The 18,639-nt window shown below is 34.0% G+C and overlaps 1 protein-coding gene across 4 annotated transcripts in view; it reads right to left on the bottom strand.

The window, feature by feature from the left end:
* The window catches only part of ROCK1 (Rho associated coiled-coil containing protein kinase 1), a 165,980-nt gene that overhangs the window by 81,472 nt on the left and 65,869 nt on the right, over positions 1–18,639 (bottom strand). For all 4 annotated transcript variants that reach the window (XR_005195573.1, XM_017498949.2, XM_037728141.1 and 1 more), the window contains 7 exons: positions 16,239–16,339; positions 15,564–15,701; positions 12,326–12,501; positions 11,152–11,236; positions 9,699–9,843; positions 9,231–9,369; positions 6,629–6,720 (listed from right to left, as the gene is read on the bottom strand). Coding sequence is in view for 3 of the 4 variants with exons in the window: in XM_017498949.2 (XP_017354438.1) it covers positions 6,629–6,720; positions 9,231–9,369; positions 9,699–9,843; positions 11,152–11,236; positions 12,326–12,501; positions 15,564–15,701; positions 16,239–16,339 (876 nt within the window). In the remaining variant the exon portion in view is untranslated. The remainder of the gene's footprint in view (positions 1–6,628; positions 6,721–9,230; positions 9,370–9,698; positions 9,844–11,151; positions 11,237–12,325; positions 12,502–15,563; positions 15,702–16,238; positions 16,340–18,639) is intronic.

Below are 18,639 nucleotides of genomic sequence, written 5' to 3'. Positions count from 1 at the left end.
ATGCTGGCCTGGCTGGTCTCAAACTCCTGGCCTCAAGTGAGCTGTCTCCCAAAGTGTTGGGATTACAGGTGTGAGCCACCACGCCTGGCCTATGTTAACAAATTAGATAACTTAGATGAAATAGAGAAATTCCTAGTAAACACAGACTGCCAAATTTATTTTAAAAGAAATAAAGAATCAAAACAGGGACAGTCATGGTGACTCAGCCCTGTAACCCAAGCACTTTGGAAGGCCAAGGGAGGGTGGCTTGAGACCAGGAGTTTGAACCAGTCTGGGCAACATAGCAAGACCCCATATCTACACAAAATAAAAAGAAAATTAGCCAGATATGGTGACACATAGCTGTGGTCCTAGCTACTCGAGAGGCTGAAGCAGGAGGATCCCTTGAGTCTAAGAGTCCAATGACACAGTGAGCTAAGATTGTGGCACTGCATTCCAGCCTCAGCGACAGGGCAAGATCTTGTCTCTATTAAAAAAATAAAATAAAATGAAGGAAAAAAAATCCCACATGATCATTTCAGTTGTCACACAAAAAGCATTTGACAAACAACACCCTTTCATGATTGAAAACACTTGGCCAACAAGCAATAGTGAGGAACTTCCTTAATATGATAAATGGCATTAATGAAAATCCCTCAGCTAACATCATACTCAGTGGTGAAAGACTGAAAGCTTCCCCCTATGATCAGGAACAGACAAGGTGCCTCTTTTGCCACTGCTATTCAACACTGTATCGGGAGCTCTAGACTGAGTAATTAGGCAAGAATAAGATAAATAAAAGGCACATGGAAAGGAAAAAGTAAAACCATCTCTATTTGTAGATGACATGATCCTATTATATAAAATCCTAAAGAAGCCACAAAAGAATATATTAGAGGTAACAGATAAATCAACAAAACTACATGTTACAAGATCAAAAATAAAAGTTGTATTTCTATAAACTAGCAATAAACAATATAAAAAGAAAATTAATGGAACAATTCCATTTAAAATAACATCAAAAAGAAATACCTAGGAATAAATTTAACCAAGGAGGTATAAGACTTACTCATCAAAAACTTAAAAACATTGCTGAAACTAACGAAGGCTTAAATAAATGGGGAGACATTCTGTGTTCATGTACTAGAAAAGTTAATATTGTTAAGATGGTAATGCTACCCAAAGTAAAGAGTCAGTGCAATCTCTACCAAAATCTCTACCCAATGTCCTTTTTGGCAAAGATGTAAAAAAACATTCTAAAAGTCACATGAAATCTCAAGAGATCCCAAATAGTCAAAACAATTTTGAAAAAGAACGAAGTTGAAAGACTCACATTTCCAGATTTCAAAACTTACTACAAAGCTACCATAGTCATAACAGTGTGGTACCAACATAAAAACAAACATATACAGATCAATGGAATACAACAAACAACCCGAAAATAAACCCTCATGCATATGGTCTAATGATTGACAAAAGGGGCCACCACCTTTCAATGGAGGGAAGAGAGAGTCCTTTCAACACATAACGTGTTGGGCAAACTGGGTATCCACATACAAAAAAAGTAAATTGGACCCTTACTATACACCATACAAAAAAATTAACTCACAATGAGTCAAAGACCTACACATACTAGCTGAAACTATAAAATTTGTAGAAATCATAGGTAAGATATTTAATGACACTGGATTTGGCAATGATTTCTTAAATACGAAACTAAAACTATAAGCAACAAAAGCATAAACCAGATTTCACCAAAATTAAAAATTTTGTGCATGAAAGCACTCAACAGAGTATAGAGAATAGGAGAAAATATCTGATAAGAGATTAATATCCAAAATTTTTTAAAAACTCCTACAACTCAACAGCAACATAAAAGCAAACCACCAAATTTTAAAATGGGCAAAGGACTTGAATAGAAATTTTTCAAGAGGAGATACACGAATGGCAAATAAGCACATGACAAGATGTTACCATTCTTAGTCATTAGGGAAATGCAAATGAAAACCACAATGAGATATCACTTCACAACCATTAGGATGACTACTATTTAAAACACGCACGCACGCACGCACACACACACACACACTCACACACAGAAAAGAACAAGTGTTGGAGATGTGGAGAAAGTAGACTCACGTCCACTGCTGTTGGGAATATGAAATGGTGCAAATGAAGTGGATATTATTATGGTGTTTCTTCAGAAAAATTAAACATATGGCTGAGTGTGGTGGCTCACACCTACAATCCCTGCACTTTGGGAAGCTGAGGCAGGAGGATCTCTTGAGCCCTAAAGGTTGAGATGAGCCTGGTCAACACAGCAAGGCCCTGTCTACAAAACTAACTAATTATCATATGACTTAGCCATTCCACTTACAGGTATATACCCAAATGAAAGGAAAACAGGGATATTACAGAAATACCCATTTATATAACATTCATATGGATATAAAATATCCATAATATAATATGTAAAGCAGATATTTGTATAGTACTGTTTGTTATTCACAACAGCTAAAAGGGAGAACAATCTTAAGTGTCTAGTAATGGATAAATGGATAAACAAAATATATTATATCCATACAATGGAATATTATGATACATGCTATGACATGAATGAACCTTGAAGACACTATGCTAAATGAAATAAACCAGTCACAAAAAGACAAATATTATAGTAATTTAAATGAAACACCCTGAGTAGTCTAATTCATAGAGATAGAAAGTAGAAGAGTGATTACTATGAGTTGAGGAGAGAGAGAAATGGAGAGCTTTTCTGTTTGTTTTTGAGACACAGTCTCGCTCTATCACCAGGCTGGAGTGCAGTGGCGCGATCTTGGCTCACTGCAACTTCCGCGTCCTGGATTCTAGCGATTCTCCTGCCTCAGCCTCACGGGTAGGTGGGACTACAAGCAGGCACTGACATGTCTGGCTAATTTTTGTATTTTTAGTAGACGCAGGGTTTCACCATATTGGCCAGGCTGGTCTCAAACTCCTGACCTCGTGATCTGCCCGCCTTGGCCTCCCAAAGTGCTGGGATTACAGATATGAGCCACGGAGCCCAGCTGCGAGTTATTGTTCAACTAAAAGAGTTTTAGTTTAGGATGATGGAAAAGCTCTGGACACAGATAGTAGTGGTAATGGTTTTAAGACAATGTGAATGTACTTAATGCCACTGCATTGTACAGTTAAAAACATCTAACATGGGGAATTTTACCTTATGCATACTTTACCACAATATAAAGAGATAATGTATTTTTTTCAATCCATTATAATGTTGAGAAAGTCTAAACTCCTAGGTAAAAGAGCCCTGAAACTTGCTAGGCCCTAAGTTCTTTATTTACAAAGCCCACACTGATCATCTTTCCCTTAAGAATATAAAATTCAAACAGAGAGGGTACTAGTCTTGATTAAGTCACAGAATCTAGAATAATATATGTGTGTGTATGCAATGAGTTTTGAGCCAGCGTAAGTATTAAGACTGTTAGCATCTTGTGTGTTCCCCACAAGCTATCGGTGGATTAAGTAATGCCAATATCTTATTTCAGATGAGATAATAATATATGGCAAAGTGTTTTGCAGGTTACCACACATTTAATGTAGTATTATTAATTTTTCTAAAGAAACAGTTATTATTCTGTTGCCTAGGCTGGAATGCAGTAGCATGATTACAGCTCACTGCAGCCTTCAACTCCTGGGCTCAAGTGATTCTTTTACCTCAGCCTCCTGAGTAGTTGAAACACAGGTGCGTGCCATCACACCTGGCTAATTTTTTAATTTTTTGTAGAGATGGGGTCTCGCTATATTGCCGAGGCTGGTCTCAAACTCCTGGCCTCAAGAGATCCTCCTTGGCCTCTCAAAATGCTGAGATGACAAGCATGAGCCACTGTGCCTGGCCCTATTCATTATTAATTATTATTATTAATAGTTTAAATACGTGGTAACTTGCAAAATCTTTTGCCATTTATTTCATTTGAAATTATTACTATGTTAAATACTAAATATAACAGTATTAATAATGTATTCTAAATATGTAATAAATGTTATTTTCCCCAAATTTAACTGCAAACAATTGCCAATTCCTTCCATTTTTGATCTACACAATATTAAACAGGTGAAGATTTTTAAACTGTACATGGTATTTCAAAGATTAAAGGCTTTGGAGTCAAAAGACTTAGATCTGAATCTTGACATTGTTATTTGCTTGCAGTTATGACCTGTAGTAAGTTATTTGGGTCTTTTCATTTCTTTTGTCTTTCTTCTATCTTTAATCTTACTCATGTCACTCCTTCAATTTTACCTCAAATTAGTGGAAAAATAGTGTTTCAATCTTACTACTTTGTGCCTCTGAATTAAGGGTGAACAAGACCAGGAAGCTCATGGAAATTCTGCCAAAAATCAAGCTATTCTCTATCCTGCTCCCACACCACCAAGGAACACAAGGTGAAGATTAATTGCCATTCCAACGTGGAGACATTTAAGTGGTAAAAATACCTAAAAAAAACTATTGGAAAGCAATTTTGCCAAAAAAAAAAAAAAAAAAAAAAAAAAAAAAAAAAAAAAAAAAAAAAAAAAAAAAAAAAAAAAAAAAAAAAAAAAACATTAAAAGGAATTATAACTGTTATATAATTTTTTAAAATTTAGCAGGTCAACGAGGTCAGTTCAGAATAAAAGAATTCTTGGTATTTTAGGGGTGGGAAGTAAAGAAGGGGTAGGAAGAGGGGAAGGGAAGAAAAGAACAATAAGTTCTACAGACTTCAATTTTTCTCTCTGTGCTTTTTCCAATAACCACAAAGCAGGACTTCTTGGAATTATGAAAAACTACCAAAATGCTTTTAAGTATGTTAAATCTAACTACACCATAATAAAACCATAGATAACAACCCAGATCTTAAGCAGTTTTATGAGGGAGGTACAGCAATATAACACAATGCCACTGATCTGGACTTCCTAATTCCACAAGACTATGAGCTCTAGAAGGGAGAAAGAAAACTTTTGTTGGTTTGATCACTGCTGTTTTCCCAGTGTTTGAAATTGAACAGTCCTCAACATATAACAGGAGTTCAATAAATAACTGTTGACGAAATTACCTCCTCTTCGAAGTGATCAGTTTTTCAATACATAAAAGGAAAAATATCCTTATTACTTTTGAGGGTGATTTATTGTATGGTTATTCTATAGTTATTTATGCACGGCTTAACTTTGAAAAAGAATTTAAAGCAATACAAAATATTATTTTGTATTTTCTTCAGTCCCCTTCAAAGTTTTATTCAGATTTATAATAATATTTGTATGTCTTCAGCCTTCTTAAACTTTACTAAGAGGAAAACTTGAATAAAAACACAAAAAGTGTTTCAATGTAACCATTTCTGACTCCTTGCTCCTCTCTTTGTCATGCAACAATTTCCCTTGTGGCATGAAGATAATAATTATGTCACATTTAATTCTGAAGAGGAGGAAGTTCCTTATTTCCTGGTGTATAACTGTTAATTAATAAAATTCTCCCAGGGTCAAGCTGCTCTTGCAGCTTCTCAGACAGCTGGTCATTCAATTATGTTCTCTGTTGTATAATTTCTTAATTTCCAAAGAATTTATTTCCGCTTTCTCCTTCTTAGACAGTTTTATAGCTTAGCACAATGCAAGTACTGTGCTATAGTACCTGAAGGCAATACAACTGTTCTTTTAAAATATTTGATAACTAGAATGCTTCACTAATATTAGCAAACCTACATGACTTACTTCATCAGAATTAACAAGATTTCCATCCCTTTGGAAAGTACTATCCTTCATTATCTCAACTGGATAGGCGGTCCTTAGGACAAATAACTAATTTGCAACTTTCTACAACTAGGTAGCTGAGTTCATTTCCATCATTCCTGTTCAGTGCTATTGCTATGGCAGCAAGTTAGGGGCTGAGATACATTATCCTTCCTCTGATAAATAAACAAGAAAAAAAAATCTTAAGACTTCAGCAGGGGAAAGATTAATTCTTTACCTCCCAAATCCATAAAGATGGTGAGAACCTCTGGTGCCATGATAATTTTGATTCAGCTATGTTATATAGACTTTTCTGTGAATCATCTTACGATTTTAACTTTTAAAAAAATACGAAAATGTTCTAAACTAGCTGAAAATTAGCTTCTTACACAATATGTTTTGTTCTAAATTGCAAGCTGCAAAAGCCTGATAGAATCAAGTATATCACAATATCCTATAAACACATAAATAAAATTTAATTGAATTCTGACATTTACTAATAATAGAACCTTCTTATATTTTGGGTTTTAATAAAAACAAGAGAATAACTTATCTTCTCACAAAAATGTATATTTTAATTTCATTACCTACTACTTATTGACCACTTCCATAATAAGATAACTAAAGCCTAAAATAAAGAGCAATTCAACAAAGATCACACGTAAAATTATGACGGGTGAGTCTAAATCCATTACATTTATATTTCATCTTGGTATCCTGCAAGTAACAATACAATCTGCCCAATATTATCAAATTAATAGGCTAGGACAATTCCTATATAGTATTTCGTGTGCTTATCAGAAGCACACAAAAATTTGGCAACGTAGTTTCAACAAACGATTACAACTACTTTCAAATATTCACTAAAATATGCAAGAAAAAAATAACTTACTGTCTCGAAGTGTTTCCCAAGCCCATTGGTCATTTTTGAAGAAGAGATGTCGTTTGATTTCTTCTACACCATTTCGACCTAATCTCACTTCTCTGAATAGAGGGAAGGAGAAAAGTAATTAATCATTTAGGATCTTATGATAACCTGCCCAGGTTTATTTGTGGGAAGAATATTAAATCTGTGCAGGATGACAAACACAGTTCTGATATTGTCAGCATAGTATCCACACACACACAGAAAATATGTTAAAGATTGAGAACATTAAAGAATTTTTTAAAAAAGAAAACTAAAGAGAGGCTGGGCACAGTGGCTCACCTTAGATCAGAAGTTTGAGACCAGCCTGGCCAATACGGTGAAACCCCATCTCTAGTAAAAATACAAAACCAGCCAGGTGTGGTGGAAGACACCTGTAGTCCCCACTACTCAGGAGGCTAAGACAGGAGAATTGCTTGAGTCTGGGAGGCAGAGGTTGCTGTGGGCTGAGATCACCCCACTGTACTCCAGCCTGGGTGAGGCAGAGTGAGACTCCATCTCCCAAAAAAAAAAAAAAAAAAAAAAAAGAGAAAGAAAACTAAAGAATAACTACAAAAAACACCCATAAATTTTCTACTGACAACAAAAAATCCAGATTAATCACCACCTTACTTAGTGAGCATAATGAATAAAGCACCATGCATTTTGACAGTTGTTTACATATGTGTATTTTTTTCTTACAGTGGTGAAGTTATGCTTTTCTTTCCCCAACCAAAACTTTACTTTGGCAGCAACACCAGATGCTACCAAAAACCTCCAGAAACTCATTTTAAATTTTGGACTTTGAATTTATAATCTGTTAATTATTTCTGACAAATCAAAAGCCAATCACTACTAATTCTTGATACTGCCACAGAATTCAGAGCTTTCACTAGACAAGTTACCAATACCCGCCTCTTTTTTGGTGAGCAAAACGTTTTTTTAAAATGTGATTTTAGCTGAATTGGAAAAAGAAAGTCAGCACCTATTTCTCCCTAGTGAGAGTGCTTGTAAATAAATACTCTGAATTCTAAGTTTTTGCACAAGCTAAAAGATAAGTTGGTTTAGACATCTGACAATTTCTCCAAGAAGCTTTCATGGACACTCAAACTGGATTAAAAAACCTCTCCATGGTTCTCTGGCACATGGTGCGTACCTCATAGTAATTAGTTGTTGGTACTATAAATGTCTGATTTGCTTATCTAACTTCCCCAAAGAACTATGAGGTATTTTGAGAAAAGCTGTGTATCTTGCTCACTACTGTATCCCTAGCACCTAATACACAGTATAGTACAATTCTTTATATTAAAATGTAAAAATTGGCAGGGTGTGATGGCTCACATCTGTAATTCCAGCACTTTGGGAGGCTGAGGTGGCGGATCATGAGGTCAGGAGTTTCAGATCAGCTTGGCCAACACAATGAAATCCTGTCTCTACTAAAAATACAAAAATTATCCGGGCATGGTGGCTGGCACTTGTAGTTCCAGATACTCAGGGGGCTGAGGCAGGACAATTGCTTGAACCCGGGAGGCAGAGGTTGTAGTGAGCTGAGATCGTGCCACTGCACTCCAGCCTGGGCAACAGAGAGAGACTCAGTCTCAATAAATAAATAACATGTAAAAATTGGCCAGGCATGGGTGGCTTACGCTTATAATCCCAGCACTTTGGAGGCTGACATGAGAGGAGTGGTTGAGCCCAGGAGTTTGAAATCAGCCTGGGCAACAGAGCAAAACCCTGTCTCTATTTAAGAAAAAATAAACATCTGAAAAACCATACTTCAAATTCTAAAGGACATAATGAAAAAAGACAAGTTAAAGGAAATCTCAAATTGAAACATATTTAAAAGTATTAGATCTCCCTAATATTTAACAATATACAATCATAAACATTAAGTATAATCTTACTAATTCATCTGGTTTACTTTCAAATTTCAAAAGTAAACCAAAGGTATATATAATATGCCATTTTTCTTTCAAAAATGCAGACATATATAATTATTAAAATGCTTGTTGAATCCGGACAATAGAACACCAACTATTATGTCTAGAAGAAAAAAGGTAGTATAGTTTTAAAAATGGCTTTATGCTATTGACTCTTTCAACAAGCATTTATCATACATCATCAAATCTAAAATGGTTTAAAGTATAATATATATCACCATTTTTATATCACTAGGAAAAAGAATGCTCTCAACTCATACTATTGACTGTGAGATGTGCTCTAATTTTAGAGATGTTAATATGTTTAAATTTTTTTAATTTTAACATAAATGTTTTTAAAAATTATGCTGTAATTTTTATAATTAACCAAGTTAAAAATTGAACAATAATAGAAAAAAGTCATCTAGTTTAGCCATCAACCAGGACTATATTGTTGTCATAATTCCTTAGGTATAAGTGAGTTGAGAGCCACAAAAGACATCTAAAATACCATAAAATTACATCAGGTTTCACTGTTTTATGCTTTTGAGAATGGTAGCATTTATAGTCTAACAATTTACATGTAGAAGCTCAGATATGGACCTTAAAAATGGAGCAGCAAGATGAGAGGTCCTCAGAATTAATACAAGTTCAATTTTAAAATTATTTACCTGTCAGTAAGGAAAGCACAAATAAGATTTTTTGCTTCTTTTGATATGTCATTATCATCAGGAAAGGTAAGTGAATTTTTATGGTTCATAATTTTACTGTAAGTTCCAACCAAAGAATCTGCATAAAAAGGTGTATCACCTGAAAAATTGATGGAGAAAACAAAAGGAAAATGAAATACACTTGAAGAGAGTCAGTTTCAAAGAGTCAAAGTTACCTGTTTAAAAAGATTAGCTATGTATTAAACTAAAAACATACACCTATTATCTGAAAAGAACACATCACAAAGTTGTTCTAAGCCTCTAAATGCTTTTAAAAACACATACAAAGTAGGTTTGGATCATGTTTATTTCCTACAAACAAAATAAACATTGCTTAATATAATAAATATTGTATTAGAAAGAGCCAAGTGGTAAGTTTTGAGATGAACAACTAACTATAATAGAGACATAAAATCTTCCTTTACTCACCTACAAGCATTTCGTATAAAAATACTCCAACCGACCACCAGTCACATTCTCTTCCATAATAACCATCACCACCTTGGGATTTTAATACCTCAGGGGAAATATAATCAGGTGTTCCAACCGCTGTATCACATCGTACCATGCCTTCCTAAAAAGAATGGCAGGTCAAATTTTGAATTAGGATATAAAGTCTCAATCATTTAAAATGACTTTCTTATTAATATAACCTATGGAATTGCAAATCTTTGAGCTATAAAATATCATATTATATTAAAACTTAATGCAAACCTGACAAAAATTAAAACAGCTTAATCATATATATATTACTATATACACACCACATACATATACACCAAATAATGTATGTGTGTATATACATGTGTATGCATATACACACATACATTATGTGTATTCACATACACACACAAAGCAATGATTTATATTTTGTAATAATGTTCACTAGAAAGACACATTGCCACCATTTATTATTCCCCAAGTTGTGCCAATATCATGATCTCAACTGCCAATAACAAGTACGTAAGCCAATGCAAATACACTGGGGAACTGATAGGATGAGGCATTTTATAACATATTGGTATAAACGCTGACTTAATTATTTTCTACTAAAATACCTATTTAACTACGTTTAAAACCACAAAGGAAACATACAAAAGTTGACTGTACAAATATAAAATGGAGAAGCATATGTATGGGAAAAAGGCATAATACTGTGTAAAGCACACTGAGTATCTATTTGATACGCATTTTAATGGCCCTCCCACACCAAACCTGAGGGACTTTTTACCTATATTAGCTGGTATTAATGAAACAGAATTATAACTAAATGTACACACAAAAGTTCTTATGCAGTGTTCCCTTCTAACCAACAAATTTTCTATTAAAATAATAAATACAACTTCCCGACTACTGTTCTGTGGTAAGTTTCAAAGAATATAAACTGCTTCAACTGAAAATAAAGTGGCCTACTTGCTCCTTCAGCTGTATATATGTTATTTATTATATAAATAGTGAGGATGGGTATCTTTTAAGACACTGCTAAAATAAGTAGTAAAATCTTTTATATGCTAACAGAAGTCAAGTAAAACACTAAAAAATACACACATTACTGAAATCCAATTTTTATGAAAATCTAATTTTAACACTGGCATAAGTATTTAGTGACATTTAAGCTAATTCCATTCCTAGTTGCCAGTAGTGTATATTAGAGTTGTTATGAAGGATTTAGTAAATCTGGGAATCCACATTTACCCTAAATAGAGAGGAAAAAATAAATGACTAACAAGTTACAACATTGAAACCATGGTATCTAGTTCAACAAATAATATCATATCAATTCTGGACAAATCCAGCTATGGTTAGTAAATTCTTAAACCATTTTCTAAAGCAGCATCCATCTTAAATTAGCAAAAACTAAATGAAAAACTAATTAATTAACCTTATTCATCTTCATACAAGTACCAAAATCTGCTAACTTCAAATGTCCAGATTTATCCAGCAGCATGTTATCAGGCTTCACATCTCTATGGGAGGAAAAAAATAGTACAGTATTTTCTGAAACAGATTAGACACTGTAAAAATTGTATGAGGCATTTATTTTAGGTCAAGTAACCTCAATCTAAGTAAGGCCATCTTTGATCTATATGTGTTCTCTATCCACATCTATAAATTGAATTTCATCAAGGAAACTTTATATGCTAATGCCTCAGAATAAAACATATATATTCCCTTTTAAATAGAGTTTGATTCTTTCAGAGGGAAAGTCAAATTGTTTGAGAGAGACTGACCATCAAAAATATAACAATCAGACATAAAAGATAATTGAAACATATTAAATAGATAAATACATAAAAAACCCTAGGGCAGGGTCTAAGTCACTTTCATTTTTTATCTCTGACATGTAGGCAAAGCAACTGCACATAGGATTCAAGGAGTGTTTGCACAACAAATGAAACTATTCTTCTAATGAATAAATATGACCTATTCACTAATTAAAAGCAAATTAAGTTATATATTTAAAAAATTAACATCAAAGTATATACCTTAGAAAACTAGTTTACAATTTTTACTTTTCAGAATACCAATTAAAGGCTGTATGATCAGATTAAGGGATATTAAAGAACATATTTACATCAACATTAAACTTAAATGCTAAAATTATAAAATTCAAAGTCTGGAGTTCTTTTTCTTTCTTTTTTTTTCCGCTTTCTGAGATGGAATTTCATTCTGTTACCTAGTCTGGAGTACTGTGACTCAATCTCAGCTCACTGAAACCTCTGCTCCCAGGTTCAAGGGATCCTCCCACCATGGCCTCCCAAGGAGCCAGGACCACACCCATTTTTTTGTTGTTGTTGTTTAATTTTTTTGTAGAGATGCGTTTTGCCATGTTGCCCAGGCTGATCTCAAACTCCTAAGCTCAAGAGATCCACCGGCCTCAGGCTCTCAAAGTGTTGGGATTACAAGCATAAGCCAGCACCTGGCCAAAGTCTTGAGTTCTGAAATGCCACTCATGTCATACAGAAGACTGGGTGAATTGAGAGTAGGAAGCATTGAAGCTATTTTTAGCTATTTCCTTCAACAAATGAGAAAACTTAAAGCACTTTTATCTTTACCTATGAATAAAACCCATGGAATGGATTGCATCCAATGCAAGAACTACTTCTGCAGTATAGAATCGTGCCCATTTTTCAGGCACATCATAGTTGCTCATTAAGTTTACAAGATCTCCACCAGGCATGTATTCCATCACCATGTAGAGATAACGATCATCTTGGAATGCATAAAAAAGCTACACAAATAGAAAAAACAACAAAACACATTCATTAATGTTAAAATTGTTTCCTTAAAAAGTGACAAAAATACTAATAAAATATTTAAGTATAATAATCAAATTACAACAGTGGCAAGTCTAGCTTTTTGGTTTTTTTTTTTTTTTTTTTGAGACGGAGTTTCGCTCTTGTTACCCAGGCTGGAGTGCAATGGCGCGATCTCGGCTCACCGCAACCTCCGCCTCCTGGTTAAAGACAAACATAAATGCCACAAAAACCCTTGTATATGCAAAAGGACTATAACCTGATTATTCAGAAGAGTTACATGGAGACATATTTTCTTTATAACTTTCTATACTATTTGAATATTTTACTGAGAATTTTTTTTTAACTATAACATTTTCAGTAAATATACAAATCTCCTAGGCAAAGAAATATTGTACTTCTAATTTAGCTTGTGCATGAAGTCTACTATTAAATTTATATCAATATCACAATGCTGAAGAAGTCTTTGATAAATTTGGCTTATAGTTTCAGCTGTTTCGTATTAGCCGTGTAACTGGTAATTTGCTTAACTTACCTGAGTCTCTATGACTATAATCTCTTCTTAAAAGACTGTAGGGACTATACTTTAACTTTTATACCTGCTGCTTAGTCAAACATCTGGATGCCTGGCAGTTAGCAATTGCTTAATAAAGGCGTAACGAACCAAATCATAAAGCAATCCATAAAGTAGAGGTGCACCTAACAGATTAACTGTCTTTCAAGGTTGAGGGATGTTAAAAAAGATTACTGAATATGGAAAGTTCTTAGTGCAACAGATGCTCAACAAATGACAGCAGTCAGAAGGAGCAGTAACAGCTAACACAGAAGTATGAGGAAGGCAGTGGCTAGGGTTAAAACAGTAATAGTAAAATCCACTAATGTGAAATTGGTGAGAATATCAGGCATAAATATATTATGTAACCAGGGACCAAATAAGAAGAAGTGCAAATGTATAAAATAGCATTTTAAGTAAAACAATAAGTTTAGAACCAAAACAAAAAACAAAAAAGCCCTAGAGAAGATGATCTCTAATTTACCCAAATGTTTACCTTAAAATCTTACTAATATTTCATTTTTTAAACAGTGTTTAATAATTTTAGTTATAGATTCAGTTACTTTACTTTTTTGCAGAGGTTGGGGGAGGGTCTCACTATGTTGCCCAGGCTAGTCTTGAACTCCTGCCCTCAAGTGATCTTCCTGCCTCAGCCTCTTAAAATGCTAGGATTACAGGCATGGGGGCCACCACATCTGGCCCAGACTCAGTTCTTTCAATGTAAAAAATATATTTGGGGGAAGAGAGAAGGATAAGAAAGTGCATTTCATGACTATCCCAGATTAAAGTATACTATTTGTCATTTGGGCTCCATAAAGAAATATTGTTAATTTGGTGACGGTTTTACCCTATTTATAGACAATATATTCAGAGAGATAAAGCTCTGAATACCTAAACTGCAAAACGCACTGAAAGTAACAAGTATGTCATATATCTTTTAACAGTCACTGAACATTAATTTACCAGTGGTTGTTAGCCAGTGGTGAACACATTTTTGGTCGTCTCAACTGGTGTGTGGGGTGGAAAGAATTGCTACTGGCATCTCCTGTGTAGAGGCCAGGAATGCTGCCAAACATCCTAAATAAACACACTAGTAATTGGAATAATGTAAAGGATAGCCCCTGACAACAAAGAATTATCTGGCCCAAAATGTCAATAGTACCAACTATCTACACAGTTGATAAAAACGTATCAGACATTTCAAGTTTAGAAGTGCTATGGCATAAACCCTCAACATTTTCCATATCCTTTTAATTCCAATTACTGGTATGCTTTTTAAGGACAGTCTTCATTATATATTATAAATCAATCACTCAATCAATCACAAATACATGTTAGAAAAAATGGTCTAGCCCAGTTTAACTTCCCCCATATAAAATTTTACATTAAGGACCTCAATATATAAGACAGATAAAACAGGAAGCTGAACTCACAAAAGCAGAGAGAAAACTCAGAATTATAATCTACCCAAAACTCCACTTGACCCCATGACTTTTGCCTAAGGTACCTCCACGATTGAACATAACCAATCAAAGACAACTTTCACACTTATGAACAAGGAAGCTGTAGCCCAGAGATGTTAAGTAACATGGCCACAGCTTCAGAGAAAGGCCTATGGCAATCAAGACTAGGACCTATAACTACTGTCTTCTAGTGTATTTTTCTTTCTACTGAAAACCTACAGACAAGTATTATTTCGTGACCTAGCTTAACTCCATTTCCTCTCACTTTCCCTTCATTTCCCTTATTATCTCCTCTTCACAAAATAAGAGACAAATAAATGAGGAGACAGTTAAATAAAATGAGAACCTCATGTTTTGGGAAAAAAATTCAATATTTAATTAAAGTATCTATTTAAATTTTAATAATATATGACTTCCCTCAAATCTAAGTAGATTAAGTTTTCTCTATCTCCTGTATTTCAAAATATGGTATTTAAAATTGTTTAAATTTTACATTTATTTTTTATTTTTATTTTGAGACAGGGTCTCACTCTGTCACTCAGGGTAGCGTGCAATGATGTGAACACTGCTCACTGCAGCCTCGACCTCCTGGACTCAAGCAATCCTCTTGCCTCAGCCTTCCCAGCAGCAAGGACCAAAGGTGTGTACCTAATTTTTTAAATTTTTTATAGAGATAGGTGTCAACATATTGACTAGGCTGGTCTCAAACTCCTGAGTTTAAGCGATCTTCCTGCCTCGTTCTCCCAAAGTATTGAGATTATAGGCATGAGCCAACATGCTTAGCCCAAATTCTACATTTAAATTAAATTTTCTATATATAAATTCTACAGAAACATAATTATTCTGTTTTGACCTTTCTTTCTAGAAATGATTCAATAAAATTAAATTTTAAGATTTAAAAGGTAATTAGACAACTTTCTAACTGCCAGTAAATTCTCTATTACTATTCTAAAAAACTAAGCTTCTCAGATGTTTAGTTACAAACTAATATAGCAATAATGAAAGAGTAGCAAAATCATACCTGAACAACCCAAGGACTGTTAGCAAAAGCCATGATGTCCCTTTCTTCCCAGAAAAAAGCAGAATCAGATCTCTTAATCATTTCAAATTTGCTGAGAAGCTTCATAGCATATACCTTCCTGGTGGATTTATGCCTTACCTTTAAAATTGAAAACGGAAAATATGAACTTTTTGTTAACAGTTAAAGCTCAAGGTTTCACAGAACAATTTACTAGGCACTTTTAATACCTGTTAAATAATTTAACCTTACTGTTTTAGCTATTTTTATTTCTTCTCTTCTGCCAAATTATTCCAAGTAGCTAATGTCAAGACTTTAATTATCGGAAGTAATGTTTTAAAACAACCTTTATTTCCTATAAGATACGTTTACCCCCCACCCTGCTATTTTAAGCTGCTTCCTGTTTATGAAGCTTATTATTTATATAGCATTTTAGTCTAATATTAGGAGCAAAGATTTATCTTCGGATGCTTGAGACTTCTCTGCCATAGATACTTCGGGAAAACACTTCCCACTATGGCTGGATTTGACACTAGGCTTTCATACCCTTAGGCAACAATGTCTAAAGAAACTTAAGAATTCTATAAAAACAATATTTTCCCAAATAATATGTTAAACACACAAGTGGATTATTTTAATTTAATAAAGTCCTTTTGTAATCTCATTAAAATAACCTACCAATTGAACTTCTCCAAATGCACCTCTACCAATCACCTTCACTACTTCATAATCTTCAGCTTTCATTCGTAAATCTCTAATTTTATTTATTGTGTCTTTATCTGTATGAAAAGAAAAGTTTATCATTTTAAATCACTAAAGCATTATAACTACCACTACTTATTTACATTTGAGTTCTTGAGAAACACAATGAAAAACAACAAACTTAATAATTAAGAATTATTTGAAAATATGGTAAAACTTGAAACTATAAAATAAATGTTCAATGTGCTAAGATTTTTTTAAATAAATTCCAGAATAACTTCATTATAGCTACTAAAGGGTTTTCTAAATATGACTTAATAGAATGTTTTAAAAACAAATATTACACTACAAACAAAAACTGAGAATAATTAGCTAATTAGTTCCTAGTATTTTAAGTACACATCAAATTTGAATTTAGAAAATGTGATTAAATATTTTAGATTAATACTGGAATAAAATTTTCTTTTCATAGGGTCAGTTTTAGTGATCCTTTAAAAAAAGACATAATTTAAGATATTAAAGGCAAATACACTTAAAAAAAAATCAGTTAAATTTTCCAACTGGCAATCTTTAATATTTCTATCATTACATTTCTCTGTTTGAACCTAGATTTTAACTTGAAACACACAGTGAAAAATTACTGCAATTATTTATATAAACCTGTCATACTATAAACTATAATAATTCACAAATCCCCACTGGACAGATATTCTAATTCCTAATTTGGTCATAGATTAAAATTGGGCTATTTTAATCCACATGGGTCAACACTGGCATGAGATTACATGGAAAAGCTTCACATTTCAGAACAGCTATTAAACTTCAGTTCTAGTTCCTAACAAGAGCTGCATTAATATTCTTGTTTTTCTTTTCAAATGTACATTTAAAATCAAATGTTTGTGTATTTTATGACCAATAAATAATGCAACAGAGAGCAAATTTCTACAGTTATATTTCATTTTAATATCCACTGCAAGAAATCAATTAATTCACTGCACAAATATTTGTATCTCCCATACATCGGGCTGTACAACATTGGAGATAAATAAAGGTAACTTTAAAAAGTAGTTCCTACCTTTAGGAGTTCAAACTCTAGTAAATGAAACAGAAACAAACAATGAAAAAAATTTCAAAAAAATGTAACAAGGAAAATAAGCATAGAGTGTTCTGAGTCCTAACCAAAGCCCGCCAGGGTGAGAGATAGCTAGGAAGACTTTCTGGAGATGATGATATCTGAAACAAGTCTAAACTGAATAGTAGTCATTAGCTAGGTGATAGAGAATGAAAGAAAGAACAGACCGGGCATGGTGGCTCACACCTATAATCTCAACACTTTGGGAAGCTAAGGCAGGCAGATTGCATGATTCCAGGAGTTCAAAAACAATCTGGGAAACATGATGAATCCCTGTCTCTACAAAAAGTATTTTTTTAAAAAATTAGCTGGGCACAGTGGCAGTTCCCTGTAGTCCCAGCTACTCAGGAGGCTGAGGTGGGAGGATCACCTAGACCCAGGAGGCGAAGACTGCAGTGAGCCGAGATCACACCAGTGCACGCCAGCCTGGGCGACAGAGCAAGACCCTGTCTCAAAAAAAAAAAAAGAATAAACAAACAAAATAGGCAGACAAGCAACATAAACTAAGCACAGTGGAACTGTATTTAAGTTCTATGTTGCTGGAGTATCAAGTTTGTAGTAAGGACTGACAGAAGAGGCTGGAGAGCCCCAAATAAGTTCAGGCGCTTGAACTTTACCTGTCAGCCAGTAGTTATATTAACAAAATTATTATTTAAGTATCAAAACTGTTTTCACATTAAAGTTTAAAGTAGCTCGCTCTATAAAATAGATCAAAGAAACTGCTCTATTCTAAAGGGGGTTAAAGGTGTCAGACAAGAGATAGAGCCTCATCTACTTTAGGCTCTTCCATAATACAGCCCTTGAGGAATCCTTTGGAATCGGCTGGGAACTGAGAAGCACCACTACTACGGGAAGGTACCCATGAAAGGAATTACGGTGGATAAAACAACATAGACAAACTTACACTTCAGGAAAACTACACTAGGGAATTTGCAGAAGATGAATTCAATAAAGGCAAGACAGGAGGTGGGGAGAATTTTCAGAGTATTGTAATACCCCAGATGAGATAGAAAGTTCTGAACCTGGGTTATAGCCTGTGGGGCTGAGAAAAGATTCTTGGCTCTAGTTATATAAGGTTTCGAGCCATAAATAGGCTGTAAGTCATTGGAAATCTAAAAGATCTTTCTATGTTCTACTGCCTTGGATTTTAGCTTGTCCTAATGCAGGTTTACATGCTAGTAAGTATAAATGCCTCTGTTGGATGGCTTTCAATCAAACTGAGTTTCTATGGCTCTAATTTTCCTG

Source organism: Cebus imitator, unplaced genomic scaffold, assembly GCF_001604975.1.
Source record: "Cebus imitator isolate Cc_AM_T3 unplaced genomic scaffold, Cebus_imitator-1.0 Scaffold12, whole genome shotgun sequence".
In the NCBI taxonomy this organism is placed as follows: Eukaryota; Metazoa; Chordata; class Mammalia; order Primates; family Cebidae; genus Cebus; species Cebus imitator.
This window is presented reverse-complemented; position numbering and strand designations above follow the sequence as displayed.